The following is a 24,408-nucleotide window of genomic DNA, read 5'->3' on the forward strand; positions in this document are numbered from 1 at the left end:
GTTCATGCACCATTTGTAAATCTGATGGCAGAGGGGAAGAAGCTGTTCCTAAAATGTTAGGTGGGTTCTTTAGGATCATGTAGCTCCTCCCTGATAATAGCAATGTCCTTAATGATGGATGCTGCCTCCTTGAGGCACCACTTTTTGAAGATGTCCTCAATGGTGGGGAGGCTTGGGCCTGTGATGGAGCTGGCTAAGCCTACATCCTTCTGCAGCTTCTTTCAATCCTATGCAGGTAGTGACAAAACCGGAATTTTGCTAGAGTCTTACTAGAGTCTCTGCTGACATACCAAATCTACTCAAGGTCCTAATTAAGATTAGCACTGGTGTGCCTTCTGATTGATTGCATCAACGTATTGGGCCCAAGACAGATCCTCTGAGATGCTGACACCCAGGAACGAAGCTGCTCAACCTTTCCACTGCTGACCCCTCAATAAGGACTGGTGTGTGTTTCCCAGACTTCCCCTTCCCGATGATCTAATGCACCTGAGGTCAGGATTGAACATGGGTCGGTGAAGCTGTGAGAGATCACTTCCACCTCCTGTGTAACTCACCAAACATCTTGTCATTTACCTCATAATAGCTCAGAGTCAAATTTTCTTTGAAGGAGCTTCCTTGAGTCAGCTCAGGACGTTCCACTGCATTAGAGGCACTTTAAAAATAGAACTGGTTGTTGTTGGTGAACACCTCAGATCCCAGAACCAGTCAGGAGCTCAGCAATCCCTCCACCAGCACTGCAACAACACAGATAAAATGACATTAACCTTGCAAAAAATAAAGTCTAATGAAATAAAAAGAAATGTAATATCTGCACATAGGGTGCAGTGCAGCACCTCCAATGAAGAACATCTGGTGTAACCTGTACCATGTGTAATTAGATTTGTAGAACATTCACCAGCATTTGACAGCTATACAGATGCTCAGTTTTTAATTTGTTCCCCCGCTAATGGCTTTTTTATTGCAATGAGAAGCTTCGATGGATCAACAAAAATAAAAATAAATCATTTTGGAAATAAAAGTGGATGATGCAGTCTCCCAAATTGCTGTAATTTTCAATTTCACTGCATAGGTTACTGACTCACACTGATGAGTTTCAGGGTGAGAGTGGTCAGGATCCCAATTCCCAACTGCCTGTTGTCATTATTGTGTGTGCTTATTAACAGTTAATATTATTAACAATTGCCCAAAATCATGAAACGCTGTTCACCTTTGACCCAGTACTCTGGTCCTCCATGGACGTAATGTCCAACATCTCCCAATATTCTGGCATCTCACAGTACTCTCGATGGTGCTCCTCTGCCACAGTGTTCTGATAGCACACATTCTAGCACAACTCGGGATCATGTGCTGGTGTAGCTCTGTGCTCCAGCATTGTACATTGAACTCAGTGCTCTGGTGCCTTCTGGATGTTCTAATTCACTGAAAGCTCAGTGCTCCCCGTTCACGTCCTCGCAACCCTTGGACCCTTAGTCATATTATTAAGCTCCTCCATGATTTGTTTTTTGTTCATGGACAATGCACATTCCTTTCCGATGGGTTTCTACATGTACTCCTGCAGCCCCAGCTTGTGTACAGGGACTTCTTGGAGAACAGGAAGAACCCTTCAGTCCCAGGGTTTCTAAAATAGTGGCCAATATCCTACCCCTTTTTGCATGGGCTATGACCATCTATGGATCAGCCAGCTAGAAGCAGCCTTCTATTTATTATTTCATCTGTTGCCTATCAAGGCACCTTCCCTCTCTACTGGGTGTGTACATCTCCCCTGGACAGTGGATGACCCTGACCCATAATTTCTCACAGCATTCCTTGTGGTCATTCTACATCATGAAAGAGAGTCTTCATCTCACAACCTCTCATCCTAAAAACACTTTGCATTTACGTAGCCCCATTTGCATTCCAAAGCACTCAAAAAAGCCTCACTGGAAAGTTATCAAATCATACTGAGCCATTCAAGTAATACAGGAGGAGGAGGCATGTTTTTACGTAGATATGGAAAGTGAGGAGGGTTTCTCGAGCAGGAAACATGACCTCCAGTGTTGGAGCAATGGAGATCTATGGAGATGCATTATTGGAATGTCGGTCTACACAGCTAAGAAATGAAGAAGGTGGTCGATGTATGGGGTTTGCACACTCTAGAGCACCTGGAATGGGGAATGACCCATGTCTTTCCCCTTAGACCGTAGAGGCACAGGAGCTAATTGATCTTTGAGGAATTAGCCAAAAGCTCTGATGGCAACTGGTTAGCTTAACAATGAGGAAAAGGCTGTGGAGGTATCTAGCCATTGGCACAGGATGAATGTCCCCTTAGATGCTGGGATCTAATCTCCTATTATGACCTCTCATTCTTTTCCAGGAAGGGTCTTGAAAGTCAGAGTCGGATATTTGCACTCAGATAGGAGCTTGCATTTATCTAGTGCATTTCACAAGCACAGAACATCTATCATAGTCACAAGTGACAAAAGAATTATGGGCTCGCACCTGTGGAACTTGGTAGATGATGACATGCGTCATGTTTTTGGAAAGCAGTTGATAACTTAATCTGTCCTTTTGCTCTATTGGATACACCCAGGCTTGGTCTTGGAAGGAGAACATTCTGGAATCAGGTACCTCAGGACGCTACACAGTGGAAACAGTGAGCATGGAGGAAGGAGTGATCTCAACACTGACAATCAGTAACATTGTGCGTGCCGACTTTCAGACGATTTACAACTGCACGGCTTGGAACAGCTTTGGCTCAGACACAGAAATCATTCGCCTAAAAGAACAAGGTAGGCTACACAAGGAACCAATTAACTTCTGCACCCATTACCTTCAATCTTACCTGGCCAGTCTATTTCAGAGTGTCTGCCCTCCATTCCTCTAGCGCTTTTAATGTCCCATCCACGTTTAGGATCATGAAGTTTTATTCCAGTTAAGAGTCTCTAGCAATCTGCCCTGGCCCACCCTTTTCCTACAAGTGCATGAATACTGGCTTTCAATGCAATTATTCACTCTCTTAGCACTTGTCTGGTCAATATCATCCTTGACGAGAATATTACATCCTTAGAAACTCACAGAGGAAATTCCTGTAATTCTGAATGTTCATCTTCAAAACTTTTCTTGCTGTCAGTCATACTGTCCTTCCTCACCAACTCCACTCCATCATCTATTTATAGATCATTGATGAGCACAGCGCTGGACAGACCATTCAGCCCATAATGTTGTACTGATCTTGATGGAAAATGTCCTCCTCTTATACATATATCATCTATATCCCTCCATTCCACTCATCTTCTCATGTCTATCTACCAGCCTCTTAAATTTCACCAAACTGCCTAGCCCAGATAATCCATTCCAAGTACTGACTACACTCTGTATAGAAACCTTGCCCCTTACATTCCTACATTTCCCCCCCCCCCACCCTAGCCTTTAAGCCATGCCCTCGAGTATTTGACACTTCTGTCTTTGGAAAAATACTCTGTCTACCCCACCTTTGTCTCTCGTAACTTTATATATTTCAATCAGATTATCCTTCTGCCACTGGCACTCAGGGGCATCTGGATTCTGGCCTCAATCCCCCTACCTAAACCCTCTCTGTCTCCCACCCCATATTGAGAAATGGTTTCTCAAAGGCTTCCCTAAATAATCTCCTTGCTGTTACCCGGCAAACACTTCACACTTCTGTGCTCAAACCCATTACCTTGCTCTCAACCAATTCTAGTTCCACTCTGTAACCCAGATGACGTTTCAAACCCAGATTTGGAAGACTCGGCATTTCATTACTGTGACTCCCCTAGCTATCCTTCCACCCTTGATCTTCACCCTCACTTTGGGAATCTTGGACGGCATAGTGAAGTGTCACAGTAGCGTAACAGGTAATGTAATGCTATTACACCACCAGCGATCCACCACTGTCTGTAAGGAGTTTGTATGTTGTCCCCATGACCACATGAGTTTTGTCTCAGCACTCCAGTTCCTTCCCACATTCCAAAGACATACGGGTTAGTATGGGTTAGTATGTTGATTGGTCAATGGATGTAAATGGGAAGGACATCCCAAAAGGTACTATTACTGTGCTGTATCTCTAAAGTACAGTATGCAAAAGGCTTAGGCACATAAATATAGCGAGGGTGCCTAAGACTTTTGCACCTTACTGTATCTGTCAATGTGGAGCAGAGAACGAGTTTGTAAATCTGGTGGGAACAAAGGATGTTGGGAATGGTGAGGGTGGAGCGCCGTGGGAGAGGTGTGGGTCAGGTGGCAGAGAAGGAGTGCCAGGGGCAGGGGGTAGAACATAGAACATAGAAGAGTACACCACAGGATAAGGCTATTCAGCCCACAATGTTGGGCCAAGCCAACTAAAAAGCAAATTAAGAACACCCAAACACTAACCCCTCCTACCTACATCAAGTCCATATCCCTCCATCTTCCTTACATCCATGTGCCTATCCAAACATCTCTTAAGAGCCTCCAATGTATTTGTCTGCACCACCAAACCAGGCAGCGCATTCCAGGCATCCACCACTGAATAAAAAACTTACCCCTCACACCCCTGTTGAACCTACCCACTCACACCTTCAATACAGACCAGAGAAACAGATACTCTCTGTCCACTCTATCTATGCTTCTCATAATCTTATAAACCTCTATCAGATCTCCCCTCAGCCACTTATTCTCCAGAGAAAACAACCCAAGTTTATCCAGCCTTTCATGATAACACATGCCCTCTAAACCAGGCAACACCCTGGTTAACTTTTCCTGGCTCCCTTTCTAAAGCCTTAGCATCCTTCCAATAGTAGGGCAACCAGAACTCTACACAATACTCCAGATGTGGCCAAATCATATTTTTATAAAGTTGCAACATAACCTCGTGACTTTTGAACTCAATGCCTCGACTAATAAAAGCAAGTATTCCATGAGCCTTCTTAACCACCCTATCGACCTGTGTAGCCACTTTTAAGAACTTACACCCCAAATCTCTCTGCTCAGCCACACTATTAAGGATCTTGCCCTTAACAGTGCACTGTCTCCTTGCATTAGCCCTACCAAGGTGCAACACCTCACATTTGTCGGGGTTAAACTCCATCAGCCATTTCTCAGCCCATATCTGCAACTGATCTATATTGTACGCCAGTCATCTACACTATCCACAACCCCACCACTCTTGGTATCATCTGCGAAGTTACTAACCCATCCATCTACATTTTCATCCAGGTCATTTATAAACATCACAATGGGTTACAACAGGAAATAGACAAGGCGCGTCAAAAGGGCAATGGTGTGATAGTCATGGGAGATTTCAACATGCAGGTCAATTGGGAAAATCAGGTTGATAATGGATCTCAAGAGAGTGAGTTTATTGAATGCCTATGAGATGGCGTTTTAGAGCAGTTTATCATTGAACCTACTAGGGGATCAGCTATACTGGATTGGGGGCTATGGAATGAACTGGAGGTGATTAGAGAGCTTAAGGTAAAAGGACCCTGAAGAGGCAGTGATCACAATATAATGGAGTTCAACTTGAAATTTGATAGGGAAAAAGTAAAGTCTGCGGTAGATGTATTTCAGTAGCGTAAAGGAAATTACAGTGGTCTGAGAGAGGAGTTGGTCAAAGTAAATTGGAAGGAGCTGCAGGCAGGGATGACAGCAGAGCAGCAATGGTGTGAGTTTCTGGGGAAAATGAGGAAGGTGCAAGATAGATGTATTCCAAAAACAAAGAAATACTCAAATGACAAAATAGTACAACCATGGCTGACAAGGGAAGTCAAAACTAATGTAAAAGCAAAAGAGAGGGCATACAACAACACAAAAATTAGTGGTAAGACAGAGGATTGGGAAGCTTTTAAAAACTCAAAGAGAGCAAATAAAAGAATCATTAGGAGGGAAAAGATGAAATATGAAAGCAAGCTAGAAAACAATATAAAGGTGCATAGTAAAAGCTTTTTCAAGTATGTAAAAAATAAAAGAGAAATGAGAGTGGATATAGGACCACTAGAAAATGAGGCCTGAGAAATAGTAACGGAGACAAGGAGATGGCAGGTGAACTAAATGAGTATTTTGCATCAGTCTTCACTGTGGAAGACACTAGCAGTGGGCCTGGTGTTGAAGGGTGTGAGGGAAGAGAAGTGAGTGCAGTTACTATTACAAGGGAAAAGGTGCTCAAAAAGCTGAAAGACCTAAGGTACATACCGTATATTCCGGGGTATGAGCCAAGACTGATGGGACTGAAGGCTGACAAATCCCCAGGTCCAGATGGTCTGCATCCTAGGGTACTAAAGGAGGTGGCTCTGGAAATTGCGGATGCATTGGTATTCATTTTCCAATGTTCCTTAGATTCAGGATCAGTTCCTGAGGATTGAAGAATGCCTAATGTTATCCCACTTTTTAAGAAAGGAGGGAGGGAGAAAACAGAGAACTAATGACCTGTCAGCCTGACATCGGTGGTGGGGAAATGCTAGAGTCCATTATTAAGGATGAAATAGTGGCATATCTAGATAGCAGTGATAGAATTGGGCCGAGCCAGCATGGATTTACCGAGGATAAATCATGCTTGACTACTCTGTTGGAGTTTTTTGAGGATGTAACCAGGAAGTTGGACGGGGGAGATCCAGTGGATGTAGTGTACCTCGATTTTCAGAAGGCATTTGATAAGGTCCCACATAGCAGATTGGTGGGTAAAATCAAAGCTCAGGGCATCGGGGGGAAGACATTGACATGGATAGAAAACTGGTTGGCACATAGAAAGCAAAGGGTAGTGGTGAACGGGTGTTTCTCAGAATGGCAGGTGGTGACTAGTGGGGTGCCACAGAGCTCGGTATTGGGACCACAGCTGTTTACAACTTACGTCAACGATTTGGATGAAGGCATTGAAAATAACATCAGCAAGTTTACTGATGATACTAAGCTGGGTGGCTGTGTGACATGTGATGAGGATGTTAGGAGAATTCAGGGTGACTTGGATAGGCTGGGTGATTGGGCAGATACTTGGCGGATGACGTTTAATGTGAATAAGTGTGAGGTTATCCACTTTGGGAGTAAGAACAGGAAGGCAGATTATTATCTGAACGGTGTAGAGTTAGGTAAGGGAGAAGTACAAAGAGATCTCAGAGTACTTGTTCATCAGTCACTGAAGGTGAATGAGCAAGTGCAGCAGGCAGTGAAGAAGGCTAATGGAATGTTGGCCTTTATTACAAAGGGAATTGAGTACAAGAGCAAGGAAATCCTCTTGCATTTGTACAGAGCCCTAGTGAGACCACACCTGGAGTATTGTGTACAGTTTTGGTCTCCAGGGTTAAGGAAGGACATCCTGGCTGTAGAGGAAGTGCAGCGTAGATTCACGAGGTTAATTCCTGGGATGTCTGGACTGTCTTACGCAGAGAGGTTAGAGAGACTGGGCTTGTACATGCTGGAATTAAGGAGATTGAGAGGGGATCTGATTGAAACATATAAGATTATTAAGGGATTGGACAAGATAGAGGTAGGAAATATGTTCCAGATGCTGGGAGAGTCCAGTGCCAGAGGGCATGGTTTGAGAATAAGGGGTAGGTCATTTAGGACAGAGTTAAGGAAAAACTTCTTCTCCCAGAGAGTTGTGGGGGTCTGGAATGCACTGCCTCAGAAAGTAGTGGAGGCCAATTCTCTGGATGCTTTCTAGAAGGAGCTAGATAGGTATCTTATGGATAGGGGAATCAAGGGATATGGGGACAAGGCAGGAACCGGGTATTGATAGTAGTTGATCAGCCATGATCTCAAAATGGCAGTGCAGGCTCGAAGGGCCGAATGGTCTACTTCTGCACCTATTGTCTATTGTCTATTAACCCAGAATATAAGCCGACCCCCCCCCCCCATTTTCAAGGTTAAAAAAGTGACTTTTTCATGATACCTTTGTATAAGCCAACCGCTTTTGTAGAGGCTTTTGATTTAACCAGAAAAGATCACAAGATCTCACATGCCGGATCCGGAACCTGGAAATTTTGTGAACCAGTACCTGCTAAGATAACAGGCCCACACATTGTAGAGTGTTATAAGCGAATTCTTAATAAATAAATCAGAGAAATTTTGGATTGGGTTTCCAATGGAAAAGAATCTTCTAAAATGTAACCCCCATGAAACCATTTAGTGCCCATTGTAATCTCGTTAAAACATAACACGGAGTGACGGGATCAGTACATGTACTCAATATTGAGTTTGCGACCATCATGTACAAAAGATGAAAACAAATGTGATATGATGCTGGCTTCCAGCTGAAGGTTGTTGGTTTTGCTAAAGGAACGAATAATGCTGCAGCTGCTAAGAAGTTTAGTATAAACGAGAGAGAGTGGAGAAAGGCAGAGGATATGCTGAGGGAAATACCAAAGACGAAATGTGCAAGCCGCGGGAAATCATGCCAGTGGCCAGAACTGGAAGAAAAAGGGAATCACCAGCGACCGTCTGGATACATTGTTACCAGAGAAATTATTCTAGTTCAAGCGTTGAAATGGGACGAAAAACACCGTGAGGTCTGTGAAAATTTCAAAGCTATGCGAAGTTGGTGCACCCGATTTATGAATAGACGTGATCTTGTGTTGAGACAAAAAACAAAGATTGCTCAGAAAACTCCCGCGGGGTGTTGTTTACGTTTAAGAACACTGCTGGATGGACAAAGCCGGTTGCTTGAATTGGGTTAAAGAGGTGCGGCATCGACGTCTCGAAGGTTTCAGGAAGGGAAAGTCGCTGCTTGTCTGGGACATGCCCAAAACGCGCTTGTCAGGTGAGACAAAAGCAGCATTGAAAGCTGAAAATGCAGACATTACAGTCATCCCCAGTGGTTTGATGTCCATGATTCAGCCACTAGATGTGAGTTTAAACAAACCAAATAATTCATGCGTCAACAGTGGAACCAATTTGACTCAAAAACAGCCAATAAATGCGACCTGTCTACCAGGTATTCGTTTTTCCAAAGTTGGCACCCTCTGTATAAGCCGACCCCCTAATTTTAGGACCAAAATTTAGGGCCAATTTCTCGGCTTATACACCAGAATTTACGGTAAGTCACCCAGACAAGGTGAACTGCACCCTAGGGTTCTGAAAGAGGTAGCAATAGAGATTGTGGAGGAATTAGTAATGACCTTTCAAAAATGATTGGACACTGGCATGGTGCCAGAGGACTGGAAAATTGCAAATGTCACTCCACTCTTTAAGAAAGGAGGAAGGCAGCAGAAAGGAAATTATAGACCAGTTAGTCGGGCATCAGTGGTTGGGAGATGTTGGAGTCAATTGTTAAGGATGAGGTTCTGGAGTACTTGGTGACACAGGACAAGATAGGATAAAGTTAGCATAGTTTCCTTAAGAGGAAATTTTGCCTGATGAACCGGTTGGAATTCTTTAAGGAGATTACACTTGGGATAGATAAAGGGGATGGGGCAGACAGTGTTGCAGAAACAGATAAACTACAGAAGGACTTAGACAGATTCAGAGAATGAGCAAGAAAGTGACAAATGAAATATAATGTTGGAAAATGCATGGTCATGCACTTTGGTATGGAAATAAATGTGAGGACTATTTTCTAAGCAGGGAGAAAATCCAAAAATCTGAGATGCAAATGGACTTGGGAGTCCTTGTGCAGAACACCCTGAAGGTTAACTTGTAGATTGAGTTGGTTGTGAGGAAGGCAAATGCCATGTTATCATTCATTTCAAGAGGTCTAGAGTACAAGAGCAGGGATGTGGTGCTGAGGCTTTATAAGGCACTGGTGAAGCCTCACCTTGAGTATTGTGACCAATATTGGGCTCCTTATCTAAGAAAAGACGTGCTGGCATTGGAGAGGATTCAGAAGAGGTTCACAAGGATGATTCCAGGCATAAAAGGGTTATCATATGAGGGACATGTGATGGCTCTGGGTCTGTACTCACTGGATGTTAGAAGGATGAGGAGGGATCTCATTGAAACCTTTTGAGTGTTGAAAGGCCTAGACAGAGTAGGTGTGGAAAGGATGTTTCCCATGGTGGGGGAGTCTAGGACAAGAGGGCACAGCCTCAGGATAAAGTGGTATCCATTTAAACTAGAGATGAGGAAAATTTTCTTCAGCCAGAGGGTGGTGAATTTGTGGAATTTATAACCACAGACAGCTGTGGAGGCCAGGTCACTGGGTGTATTTAAGGCAGAGATTGATAGGTTCCTGATTGGACATGGCATCAAAAGTTATGGGGAGAAGGCAGGGGAATGGGGCTGAGGAGGGAACAAAGAAGGATCAACCATAATTAAATGGTGGAGCAGACTCAATGGGCAAATGGCCAAATTCTTCTCCTATGTGTTATAGTGTTATGGACTTATCTCAAACAGCAGAGGTTCCAGCACAGATCCATGTGGAACTTCACTAGTTACAGACCTCTAGCTTGAATAAATCCTTCAACCATTACCCTCTGTCTTCTATGTGCAAGCCAGTTCTGAATCCAAACAGCCAATTCGCCATGGATCCCATGTATCCACATGAGGGACTTTGTCAAACCCCTTACTAAAATCCATGCAAAAGATAAACACTGCCCTACCTTCATCAATCTCTCTCCTCATCTTGTCAAAAAACTCATTGAAGTTGGTAAGGCACAACCTGCCACACACAAAACCATGCTGGCTCTCCCTAATTAGGCCATGGGCTTCCAAATGCTCATATATCCTATCCCTAAGAATTATCTCCAGCAATTTCCCTACACCTGATGTGGGACTCACTGGTCTATAAATCCCAGGATTTTCATTTGTTCCCTTCTTAAATAGAGGTACAACACTAGCCACTCACCAGTCCTCCAGGGCCCTGCTTGAAGCTAGAGAGGACACAAGGATACTGGTCAAGGCTCAACAATCCTATCTCTTGGTTTCTTCAATAATCTGGGGTAAATCCCATTAGATGCTGGGGATTTGTCCACCTTAATACTCATTAGGAGGCGCAACACACCCTTCTCCTTGACCTCTAAACACACTAAAATACACTCAGCACTGATCTCCTGATCCTTCATATTCTTTTCCTTGGTAAATACTGCAAAAAGTACTCATTAAGTACCCCACTCAAATTCTGTGCATCTAAGCAAATGTTCACCCCTTTATCCTTGAGTCGTCCCATCCTCTCCCTAGTTATCCTTTTACTCTTGATGTATCCATGGAATGCCTTGGGATTCACCTTAATCCTACTTGCCAAGGACTTTTCATGGTCCCTCCTGGATTTCCTAATTCCCTTCTTTAGTTCATTTCTGGCATCTTTATAATCCTCATGTCCTGAATTCCATAGCTTTAGATACATTTCCTTTTTCTTCTTGACTAAATTTATCACCTCTCTAGAATCCCCGTCATTCCTTCTAACAGGAACATACCCTTCCTGTGCTCTGTGCAATTGACCTTTAACCACCCTCCACATTTCTGGTGTGGACTTGCCAGAGAAAAGGTGTTCCCAATTAACGCTTCTTAGTTCCTGCCTAATGCCCTCACAATTTGCCCTACTCCAATTTAAAATTCTCCCAGGAGGACCATACCTGTCCATATCTATAGCGATCCTGAAAGTGAAGGAGTTGTGGTCACTGTTCCCTAACTGAACACCCACAGTCACCTGGCCAGGCTCCTTACCCAACACCAGGTCCAGTATAGCTCCTCCCCTCGTTAGACCGTCCACATATTGATTTAAGAAATCTTCCTGGATACACTTAACAAATTCAGCCCCAACTAAACCCCTTGCACTAAGAAGGTCCCCAGTTTATATTAGGGAAGCTGAAATCCCCCATGACAACAACCCTATTATTTTTACATACTTTCTCAATCTGATTACATATCTGTTCCTCGATGTCCCGGTGGCTATCGGGGGGTGGGGGGGGGGGTCTGTAGTACAATCTCATCAGTGTGATCGCACCCTTCCTGTTCCTGAGTTCCACCCAAATGGACTCGGTGTCTGACCCCTCCATTACATCTCCCCTGAGTGCAGCTGTGATATTGTCCCTGATTGGTAGTGCAACTCCACCCTTCTTTTATCTCTTCCTCTACCTTTTCCAAAATTTTGAAAACCTAGTACATTAATCACTCATTCTTTCCCCTCTCTCAGCCAAGTTTCAATAATGCCTACAACATCGTAGTTCTATGTACCGATCCATGCTCTAAGTTCATCACCCTTACCCATAATACTCCACGCGTTAAAATATACACACTTCAAACTATCTGACTCATCATACCAATTATTTTGATTTTGCCTTTCAATACTTTCCCTGACATCTACCTTCTGGTCCGATCCTTCTCTTACTGACCTGGAGTTTGGGTTCCCAGCCCCCTGCAAAACTGGTTTAAACTCTCCAGAGTAATGTCAGCAAACCTCCCAGCGAGGATATCGGTTACCCTCCAGTTCCGATGCAACCCATCCCTCTTGTACAGGTCACCCTGTGGTAACTTTTACTTTACAAAAAGACCGCTCGACAACTTGACGGTCAAAAGAGCATCTTTATCTGGTACGGCAAATGATATTTACAATACAGAGGCTTCCAGGTACCCCGTGCGGCATGGGTGGTGGAACTATATACAATGCATACTGGGAGTAAAAGACCCCGCCAACCCTGGATCCCACCTCTTGCTACCAACAGCTCCCCGATTAGCATTAACTTACTTTTAATAATACTCTCATTACAACACACCCCTTCTCCAGAAAAGGATTCAATGATCCAAGAGCTTGAAACTCTGCCCTCTACCCCATCTGGGCAGCCACTCATTCATCTGTGCTATCACTTCACTCTTACTAGCATGTGGCATAGGGAGTAATCCAAGATTACAACCTTGGAGGTCCTTCTCTTCAGCCTCTTTCCTAACTCTGTATACTCAGTGTGTAGGATCTCTTCCCCTATTCTGCCCATGTCATTGGTGCCAATATGTACCACAACCTCTGGCTGTTCACCCTCCCCCTTGAGAATATGCTGCAGTCACTCCGATACCTCACGGACCCTAGCACCCGGGAGGCAACATATCATCATGGTGTTTCTTTTGCAGCCATAGAACCTCCTTTCTGTCCCCCTAATGATCAAGTCCCTATAACTACCACACTGCCTGACTTTTACCCTTCTCTGTCGAGGCTCAGAGTCAGCCATAGTGACACCAGCATGGCAGCTGCTGCTGTGATCTGATGGGTCATCCTCCCAGCAGTATCTAAAGAGGTATACTTATTGCTGAGGGGAATGGTCACAGGGCAACCTGTACTGACTTATTAATCCCCTTATGTCTCCTGGTGGTCTACTGACTGAAGGCTGTACTCTAGATGTGACCACCTCTTCAAAAGTCTTGTCTAAAATAACTTCGGCCTCCCGAATGATCCTAAGTGCATCAAACTCCAGCTCCAACTCCTTGACCCATTCCATCAGGCACTGAAGTTGGGTGCACTTCCCGCAGATGTAGTCATCAGGTATCCTGAATACCGCATCTGACTGAAAGAACATTCCATCCTGACTACTCTATGCCAAAAGAGAAAACAGGCTTTCCTCTTCTTAACTGTGCCTTTGCCTGTTCACGCCGAAGCCTGCAATGCCAAAGCCTTCACACTCTGTCACGGGCACTGTCCAACAATGGCCACTCCACTTGAGCCTACCCTTCTTTTATTTGCAGCTGAGGTTAGGCCTCTGACACCAACACTTTCTGGCCTTGCCCAAATCTGCTCCTTTTATCCTCTCTCTCCCAACTTCCACATGGCTCTGACACCCACACCCACACTCCTCGTGCCTGAGCCGCCAAGAGAAACACCAGCTTTACCCAAGTCTGCTCTTTTTATACTCGCATTCCTAGTTTCGGTAGGGGGTGGCACAGGTGACACACCCAACTCTGAGGCACCAATTGGATTTATTAATCATTACAGAATGTCTCTCAGGTGATTCCCACTCCCTCCCCACTCCCTTCCCCTTTTCCCAAACCATGATTCCCCTCTCCTGGCCTCCTTCCCTCTCTCTATCCACAATAGAGACCCATATCAGAATCAGGTTTATCATCACTCACATACACCATGAAATTTGTTTTTTTATTTTGCGGCAGCAGTACAGTGCAATACATAAAATTACTACAATACTGTACAAAAGTCTTAGGCACCCTAGCTATACACACATGTGCTGCAGACTTTTGACTAGTACCGTAAATAAATTAATAAAAGAATCTCAGTTGACATGGACCAATTGGGTCAATAAGAATGTTTCCATGCTCTATGATTCTGATTTTGGATTATTCTCTTCCATTGGAGCTCAGCCCAGGAGCCTAATCTACTCTCTGACATTACTCTGCTCATCTTTGTTGCATCTATTGTGTGAATGAGATCATCTCATCTTCTTGAAATCTCCAAGGAGGTTTGCCTCATTCTCCTCAATGGTCCCTTCACAGACAATTCCTTCATTCCAGGAATTATCTGAGTGGAACTGCTCTGAAGTGCTTCCAAGACATCATAGTGAGACCCAACGCTGAGTGGGGTCTCGTGACAGCCCTCTGCAGTTATATATAGGCATCCACTTCACCATGGTAGAGTAGTGTTTAGCACGACAATACTACAGCATGTTCCAGAGTTCGGGTTCAATTCCAGCACCGTTCTGTAAGGAGGTTCTATACATCCTCCCTGTGGAATATATGGGTTTTGTCCAGGTGCTCGGTTTCTTTGCACAGTCCAAAGACATACCGGGCAGATTAATTGGTCATTGTGAATTGTCCCGTGATTAGGTTAAGGCTAATCGGGATTGTGGGGTTGCTGGGGTGGCAGGCCTCTAAGTGCTGGAAGGGCCTAACCTGTGCCGTATCAATAAATAAATAAATTACCCTTGCAATGTAAACCTTTTTGTTTCCCTAATTACTTGCTATATCTGCTGACTTTCAGAATTTGTTTTGAGAACATTCCTTTCTCTGTAAACACTAACATTTTAAGTCTCACACTAACAAAGTAATAGCCTTCCAAATCAAGTTGACAATCTTACATTTTTCTTCATTATACCCAATCTGCCATCTTTTTCTTCACTCATTTGTTGTTTTACTCTCCCACCTGTCTTTGTATGACTAGCAATCTTGTTCATCACTTTATCCAATTCATTAATATAAATTGTTACCCAGCACAATTCCCTCTGAAACACCACTCACTACAGCTTGAAAATTACATCTTTAAGCCTGCCCATTTTGTTTTTACAATTAAACAATTTTGTATTGCCTTGTCAAATGCCTTTTGGAAATCCAGATGCATCACATGTAGCTATATTCATCCAATTTATTTTATCCTCTGACAATTCCATATAAATATGTTAAACATGATTTTGCAATTACGAGACCAGATTAACTGACAAAACGTACTTGTTTCTAAACAAAACGTTTTTAAAAACTGCATATGCTGGAACAAAAACAGATGCTGAAAACACTTAGCAGGTCAGGCAGCATCTGTAGAAAGAGTGATGAATTAATGTTTCACATCAAAGATTAGACTAATGTTCCTCATCTAAAGTAAGTTTCTAGTCCTCTTGTTAATTACAGTACTGTTGGTACAAGCCCCAATCACTTGTCTAGTGATATTCTATCCAATTAATAAATGAATGTTCAGAGTCCTATAGACTACTCCCACCAGTCCACATCTCACCCAGAATGATTGATTCTAATTTCTGATTTGGAACATAAAATGTAAACCAGTACAGCACAAAGACCTTTTGGCCCACAATGCCATGCCAAACTAATTAAATTGGTAATTACTAAAATAATCCCTTCTGGATACACAATATCCATATCCTCCATTCCCTGTACATTCATGTGTCTTGAAGAGTCTCTTGAATGCTTTTATCCTATTTGGCTCCACCACCATCCCAGGCACCCAACACTCTGTATTAGAACTTGCTTTGCATATCTCCTTTGAGCTCAACCCCTCCCCTCTCACCTTAAATGAAACCCTCTATTGTTAGACATTTCAACCCCGGGTGGAAGATATTGGCAATCTACTCTACATCTCTCATAATTCTGTAAACCTCTATCAGAGCAACCCTGAGCCTTCGCTGCTCCAGAGAAAACAAGTCAAGGTTGTCCAGATTCTCCCTGTAGCACATGCCCGCTAATCCAGGCAGCATCCTCGTAAATGTCTGCACATTCTCCAAAGCCTCGGCATCCTTCCTATAAATGGGTGTCCAGAACTGAATGCAATACTTCAGATGCAGCCTAACTAGAGTCTTACAAAGCAGCAACCTAACTTCCTAACTTTTGAATACAATTCCTCAACAAATAAAGGCAAGGATGCCCTCTTTGCCACCCTATCAACCTGTGTAGCTATGGGATTCTTTTTCATTGTAGCCCTTAAATCTCAGAGACGGATTCTACTGATCCACCTAAGATTTACCTCCCTTTGTTCACTACTCTTATCTCTATCTGCCCTACAACCACGTATTCCAAAGTTCAAAGTAAATTTTATTATTAAAGTACGTACAGTATATGTCACCATTACTATCCTGAAATTCTTTTTCTTGTAGGCATTCACAGTAGAATAAAGTGCAGTAGAATCAATGAAAAAAACTACACACAAAGAGGAAAAAATTGTGCAAGGTCAAAAAGATACAATATGATAATAATAAATAATGGGTACATGAGTTGTCGAGTCTCTGAAAGTGAGTCTAAAGGTTGTGTTCAATGATCAGTTGGGTGTTGTGATGAGTAATCCAACCCAGTTCCTGCTCTTCTACTCTCTTTATCCATTCCCCATCTGTTTCCATCCACATATCGTCCTACCTTTTTCTGGCTTCCAGCCTCTGCCTCTACTTTGCCCACCTCACTTCATCTGCGTTCATTGTCTTTGATGTTTCCTTATCTGTTTCCACCCATCATCCACCAGCCTGTGTCTCTCAACTCTCCTTTCCTCTCCATTGCTTCACTCCACCTACTGGTCATCACTCACTTCAGCTTGTTCCACCGCAACTCACCAGCTGCTTATCTCACCCCTCCTTCTCACCTCTGATTCTTCCTCCCACTTGGTCTCAATCTGAAACACAACCACTCCTTCATGATCGTGTGGATAGCCAGAGGCTTTTTCCCGGGGCTGAAATGGCTAACACAAAGAGGCATAGTTTTAAGGTGCTTGGAAATAGGTACCAAAAGGATGACAGAGGTAAGTTTTTCCACACACAGAGTGCTGGGTGCGTGGAATGCACTTTCAGCGATGATGTTGGAGACGGATACAATATGGTCTTTCAAAAGACTCTTAGATAGGTACATGGAGCTTAGAAAAATAGAGGGCTATGCGGTAGGGAAATTCTAGGCAGTTTCTAGAGTAAGTTACATGGTCGGCACAACATTGTGGGCCGAAGGGCCTGTAATGTATTGTAGATTTCTATGTCCTATGTTCTATGTTGTTTTGCCTTCACAGATGTTGCCCGACTTGCAGATTTCATTCAGCAGTTTAGTTTTTGCTTCAGGGACTTTTGCTGTTGATCATTTATAGAAATGACTTGGATAAAAGTGTACAAGACATTGCTAATAACTTTATGACAGTAAAATAAGTGGCATCATAGAGAATGAAGATGTTTATAAGAAAAAACTTCAGGAGGATCCTGGTCAGCTATATAAGTGGGCCGGGATATAGCAATAGCTTTCTATTCAAATCACTGTACAGTGTTACATATTGGGAAATCAAATGAGGGTAGAACTTCTACAGTGAATGATAGTGTCCTTGGGAATTTTGTAGAACACAAGAGTATAGATAACTGTTCCCTGAAAGTGGTGTCACAGGGTGTTTAAGAAGATATTTGGCACACTGGCCTTCATTGGTCAGGCACTGAGTATCAAAGTTTTGATGCTGTTTGCAGTCGTACAAGACATTAGTGAGACTGTTTCTGGAGAATTGTGTAAAATTGTGGTCACACTTTTATTAGAAAGGCATCATTAAGCTGGAAAGAGTCCCTCAGTCATCAGGATGTTGAACCAAATGGGACAACTTCACTCAACTTCACTTCAACCTATGTTCCCATAACCTATGGACTCACTTTCAAGCACTCTTTATCTCATGTTCTCGATATTTATTGATTATTATTATTATTATTATTATTATTATTATTATTATTATTATTATTATTATTATTATTGTTGTTGTTGTTGTTGTTGTTGTTGTTGTTGTTATTATTATTATTTCTTTTTGCATTTGCACAGTTTGTTGTCTTTTGCACACTGGTTGAATGCCCAAGTTGTTGTGGTCATTCATTGATTCTATTATAGTTATTATTCTATAATGAGTTTATTGAGTATGCCCCAAAAGAATTTCAGGGCTACATATGGTGACATATATGTACAAGCAGGTTTGTACTTTGATAATAACTTGACTTTGAACTTTGAAGAAGATTTATGAAAATGTTGCCAGGCCTGTGTTATAGAGGTTGGGTGGGCTAGCACTTTATTCTACACACAAAATGTTGGAGGAACTCAGCAGGTCAGGCAAAATCTATAGAAGGAAATGGAGAGCTAATGTTTCAGGCTGACACAAAAAGTCAACTGTCCATTTCTCTCATAGAGGATGACTAACCTGATTATTTCCTCCAGCTTTGCGCATGTTGCTCCAGATTCCAGCATCTCCAGTCTCTTGTGTCTCCTGGGACTTTATTCCTTGGAGTGCAGGATACTGAGGGGTGACCTGAAAAACCTGAAGAGCAGTGATTGGGTGAATGCACACAGTTTTCCTTCCCAGGGAAAGGGAATCAGAAACTAGAGGCATGCACAATGGCATCATTTAAGGAGCACTTGAATAAATACAAAGAGGGCTGAGGATTAGAGCGATATGGGAGGAACTAGCTTGGATGGGAATTTTGGTAGACATGGGCATGTTGGACTGAAGGTCCTATTGGTCTAAACCTTGATAACTCTAAGTGTTACCTGCCCAGTGAAAAGATCCCTCTTTCCTTTCTACAGCTGCCTGTTCCCCATCAAATGTGTTTCATTCTAGATCACATGGCCAAGGGAAAATGCTAGACAGAAATTTTGTAAATCTGCTCCTTAATTTAAATCCTAGACTCCCACACTGTCTCCCCCGCTTTAGTTCCACCTGTGGTGTTTGTTGTTCCGTGAACCAGGACAAATTAATACTTCTCTTTCCCACAGCACATTCCTCTCCAGCCTGAGCACATGCCTGTTAACCCAGTCACTGGGCTGGCAGCAGTGTACAATGTTCGTCCCTCTGACTCCACAGCCCTCTGCGAAAGTCACATTCACTTACACTCCCCCACATCCACTTGCACCTGCAAATGGTCTCCTCTATCGGTTTGTCTGGGATATATCTATCTTCACGACAACCCATTTTCACATAACTCTGCCCTTTCTGTTCCTTACCTGTCTCCTCATGATCTACCCAGTTCCTGCCATATATTTACAACCACCCCAACCCTCAGCTCCATCACTCGTTATCATTCCCTCCTCCATTTATTTCTCCCCTCTCCACCTCCCTTACTTGATTCCACACTCCACCTTCCTCTCCTATCAGATTCCACCATCTGCCTCCACCTATCTCCTCCCAGCCTCCATGGCTATTCACACTCTTCCCTCCTCCATCTGCCTATCAACCTTCCTTACCAGGATCCACCTATCACCCGCCACCTCAAGCTCCACTCCTTCCCCTCACACTTTATACTGTCCATCTCCTACTCTTTCAGTCCAGAAGAAGGGCCTCAGCCCGAAACGTCAGCTGTCCATTTCCCGCAGTAGATGCTGCCTTACCTGCCAAGTCCTCCAGTAGTTTGTGCTCTGCTCCAGATCCCAGCACTTGCAGTCTCTCGTGACTCCAAAGCCTTCGTTGCAACAAGTGACCTGCACTTGTCACCAAGATCAAAGGTCAAAGGCTGAGCATCCTCCATCACTGCAGCCTCAGTCTCCAGAACTACCTGACCTACAGCCATGTCTTTCTGTCTCAAATAAGGCTAATTTTGAACTTAAGGAATGCACCTGCTTCCTGGATCAAATTGTCTAATTTTTCACCTTCACTAAATCATGGTAAGTTTAAGTTCAAATTTATCATCATTCAACCGTGTACGTATACAGTAAATGAAACAACATTCCTCTGGGACCAAGGTGCAAAACACAGTACAGCACATAAGATAATATTAACAGATAATAAAAACAATCCCGTAGATGTATATACTGTACAAGTTGACAGAAAGTACATATACAACATATAGTTATATATACAGCAGTATAATACTACTGGCATTGTCATAAATAATGTGGTAGCAGGGTGTTCAGAGATCTCACAGCCTGGGAGAAGAAACCATTACCCAGCCTAACAACCCTTGTGGATTGTGGGAGGGATCTGCAACAATGCTGAGGGCTCAGCAAGAGCTGTGCTTCCTGTACGTGGCCTTGGATGGTTGGCCAGAGAGACCTCTCTGCAATTCTAAATTCCGCAATTCAGATTCCGGCGCAAGGCAATTACGCTGAAGAGGATTCCAGGGATCTCATTCAATTCGATACGTTGGAACCACAGCACTTCATCTGACCTGCCATTCCTTTCACAACCTGACCAATACATTCAATTAGCATACGTTTCTACTTACTTGATATCTAATTGATTTTAATAGATTAGTGTATCTATTAATATTTAATTAGTCAATAGTACATTTATCTAGGTTTAATAAATATCCCTGCTTACACACAGCATTAAAGAAAGCTTAGATGCATGCAAAAGCAAAATACATCAGAAATTGGAAATCTGGTAATACTGGAAATCCTCATAAGATCATCTGTGGGGGGAGAGAGAGAGTTGATATTTCATTTTGATGACCTTTTGTCAGAACTAGGAAGAGCTAGAAACCAAACATACTTAAGTTTACACAGAAGAGACGGGGGTGTAGAGATCAGCAGAGTGTCAATAATGGTTTGGAAAGCAAGTGAGATTAAATCATGATAAAGATGGCGCCTGGTGACAGCAGGTGATAGAGGTATCTCCGGCGAGGTGTCAATCTCTCCTGGTCTCTTTCCTACCACAGCTGATTCTTTCTGTCCCCCCTCATATGCCTCTCTGTCACAAGCTTTGTTCCGTTTCAGTATTTCCTACTTCTGCAAAGATAACTCCTTTGTTCTCTCTACAGATGCTGCTTGACCTGTGGAGTAATTCCAGGATTTTCTGCTTTTATCTTACATATTTCTTTCTCGAAGCTAGCATAAACTACAAGTACTAGTGATGCAAATGCAATTTTACATGTCCTTTCTATTCATGTCCCTAACCACCAACAAGAGACCTGTTTAGAACACCAAGGCTTGATTGGCAGTGCTTTCCTCAAAGAATAAGATTCCAAGCATTAAAATGGTGATTCCCTACCATAGGAACTGCTGTTACAATGGACCAGCGGCAATAAGACAAGGCAAGATAAGGAACAATAGTTACGCTTTATTTGTCAGATAAGATGAGATAAGCTCTATTTATCAAAATATTGAAACATTCAGTGAAATGCATCATTTTCTTCAACAACCAACACAGCCTAAACATGTGTTGAGGGAGCCATCAGCAAGTGTTGGTGCCAATGTCCCATGCCCACAATTAACTAATCCTAATCCGTACATTTTTTGGGAATGAGGGAGGAATCTGAGCACTTGGAAGACACCCACGTAGTCATGTGAGGAACATACAAACACCTGACAGACAGTGGCAGGAATTGAACCCCAATCTTCCGATCAGTGGCGCTGTAAAGCATCACGCTAAGTGCTACGCTACCATGCCACCGGCTACCCCAATAGTCAGCCCCGTGGGCGGGACAAGTATTTCAGGAGCACCCATGTTTCAACATGTGGAGTTTTAGGAAGAGGTCAAACTCCTTCACAAGACGTCTGACTCTCTAGAGTTACTCGGCATTCAGAGCTCATAATTACGGAGCTTGCAAGCAACAAACCACCAAAGCAAGTGTGGACAATACATATCGCCCGCTTCAAGCATGGGTGAACAATGCCGAATCTAAGATGGTGGTTAGGGCACTTGGTCAGGAATGGATCTGCTTCTGTATGACATCTGGTGCCTTTGTGAGCTCATTAATCCTGCAAAATAAGAATGTGACCTGGTTTCTCAGCGCACAAGGAATCAAAGCATGATAAACTATAATGGCCACAGATAGGTTAAGTAGAAAGATAGCTCCCCATAACAAAGGTATCAATAACTAGAGGGCACAGGTTTAGGGTAGGGGATAAAAGGTTCAGAGTTGAACGAAAAGCTTGGAATTTGCAACACACTGCCCGAGGGATAGTGAAGGCAGAGGTGCTCACAACAATTAAGAAAGATCTAGACACCTGAATCATCAATGTGTAGAAGGCTATGGGCCAAGTGCTGGTAGCTGGGAATAGTGTACACAAGTACTTGAAGGTTACCATGGACATAGTTAGGCCAAAGGGCCTGTCTTTGTGCTGTATGACTCCTTGACAATTAAGTGGTCAGCCCTTCAGTGTGCTTAGTTGTGATTTACTCAAAGAGCTATCAGTGTCAACAGGGCCCAAGGCTTTAACAGTAGTTGGTCATGCCCACTCTGTTTGTTTCCTACAGAGGCGCTCTCATTGGCTGTCGTCATCGGTGTGGCAGTCGGTGCCGGAGTGGCTTTCGTTGTGGTCTTTGCAACGATCATGGTCATCTGCTGTTCACGCTCCCAGAGAAGTAAGTGACTGGAGTTAAGCTGGAGCTCACATGTCGAAGAGATAAAGCACACTTAGCTGACGGGTGCTGGCAAATGGATTGAAGTGCGTGGAGGTCATGAGTCTCCGCATGAACTGTTTAAAACAAGTGGTGAGGCACAATGAACAAAAGGAAAGGCAATCAGAGCATTTGCCTTTCTCCCAGGAGGGCCGGATTACAAAGGAATGGACCTTTGTTTCATCTCCACAGGGCTCTGGTAACATCGCACATGGGCGGACTGCTCACCACGGCAGGGCCTTGCCCCGTGTTTGGCAGTGGGTGGAAGATTAGATTACATGGATAATCTGAAGAAACTTGGCATGAATGGCAATCTGAGCTTTACAAAATGTTCAAAATGCTGGTGGAACGCAGCAGGCCAGGCAGCATCTATAGGGAGAAGTACAGTCAACGTTTCAGGCTGAGACCCTTCGCCAGGACATCGACTGTACTTCTTCCTATAAATGCTGCCTGGCCTGCTGTGTTCCACCAGCATTTTATGTGTGTTGCTTGAATTTCCAGCATCTGCAGATTTCCTCGTGTTTTCAAAATGTTAAAAGGTTTCAGAATGGTCAATCCACATGAACTGTCAATGGATAGGATGTTCCACCAATAAGTAGATGTGATGTAAAAAATCAGAGCCAGGAACTCATCCTAGAACTCAGGAAGTAGGTTATCTCACAGAGATGGAGGACACTCCCTAACCGAAAGGGGCAGCTCGTGTCAGGGGGGAGTGGGGGTGATGGGTGAATGGAGATCCAGAGCAGCCATAATCTTTCAGCGAATCAGGGTAGGTTCTTGTCATACCTTCATCTCCGTCTGCTTCATCCACGTGGGATTCCTCCTCCTGGCTGCTCTCAACCAAGCTTCCACCCATGCCCCCCAAGCTTTATCCTAACTACCCCAGCAAGTTAGACATACCCCCCCCCCTGCCGACCACGTTCACTATTCAATCTCCACCACAGCTGGTGTGGGACCAGTCAAAAGGGGCATGGGGTAAGCGAGTATGTTCTCTGGAATATAGATGCTGGGAGTTGCATGCTTATGGAAACTGGTAATTGCTAAATTACTTTATTATTGACACATGTATCAAGATACAATGAACAACCTCAGTTTTCATGCCATCCATACAGATCATTTCAATACATCTGTATATGGAAAAATCAATAACAGAATGCAGAATGTAATGTTACAGTCACAGTTATAGAGAAAGAATAGCAATAGGGTTCAAGGGACACGAAGAGGTAAACTGTGAGGTTAAAAGGTCCATCAAGAGTCTTGTAATAGTGCGACCTGAACCTGGTGGGGTGGGGGCAGAAGAGACAATATGTGGGGGTGGGTGGGGTGCTTGAATACATTGGCTGCTTTGCTGGGGCAGTGAGAAGTGTGGACAGAGTCGATGGAGAGGAGGTTGGTTTCCGTGACGGACTGAGCTCTAAGCTAAAATAAAGCGGGTGGGGATGTGATCAGATAATGCCTTTGGCATTTGAATTGCTTGCTCGTACTGAACCGTTCATGTCACTCTGCAGATTTCTGGCACCCATTCAAAAATGAGCCCAGGTAAAATGTGTCGCACACAGGAAGCCAGCCGAAAAACTGGGAAGGTTAGATTTTAGGTAATTAATTGAACTCCCGCTCACTTTAATATTCCAGGATGCTTTATTCCAGCTCACAAAATACATTCCTGGTGGATAAGGAAAATGCCAGCCGGTACCTGCATTGATCTGCTTCCTCCCTTCACCAAGACTAACTGTCTGAGACGACATCATTTCCCTTTCACCAACAGAAAACAAAGCTCAGGTAATGACTACAAGGAACCC

General features: G+C 43.5%; 1 protein-coding gene across 2 annotated transcripts in view; it reads left to right on the forward strand.

Annotated features, from left to right (window-relative positions):
* kirrel3a (kirre like nephrin family adhesion molecule 3a) overlaps positions 1 to 24,408 on the forward strand; it is a 693,875-nt gene that overhangs the window by 631,750 nt on the left and 37,717 nt on the right. Inside the window, exons 11-13 of one of the 2 annotated variants that reach the window (XM_059957202.1) lie at positions 2,570 to 2,768; positions 22,466 to 22,573; positions 24,242 to 24,388. In XM_059957202.1, the coding sequence (XP_059813185.1) occupies positions 2,570 to 2,768; positions 22,466 to 22,573; positions 24,242 to 24,388 (454 nt within the window). The remainder of the gene's footprint in view (positions 1 to 2,569; positions 2,769 to 22,465; positions 22,574 to 24,241; positions 24,389 to 24,408) is intronic. The other variant, XM_059957203.1, reaches the window with a different exon arrangement.

This window comes from Hypanus sabinus, chromosome X2 (genome assembly GCF_030144855.1).
Source record: "Hypanus sabinus isolate sHypSab1 chromosome X2, sHypSab1.hap1, whole genome shotgun sequence".
NCBI lineage: Eukaryota > Metazoa > Chordata > Chondrichthyes > Myliobatiformes > Dasyatidae > Hypanus > Hypanus sabinus.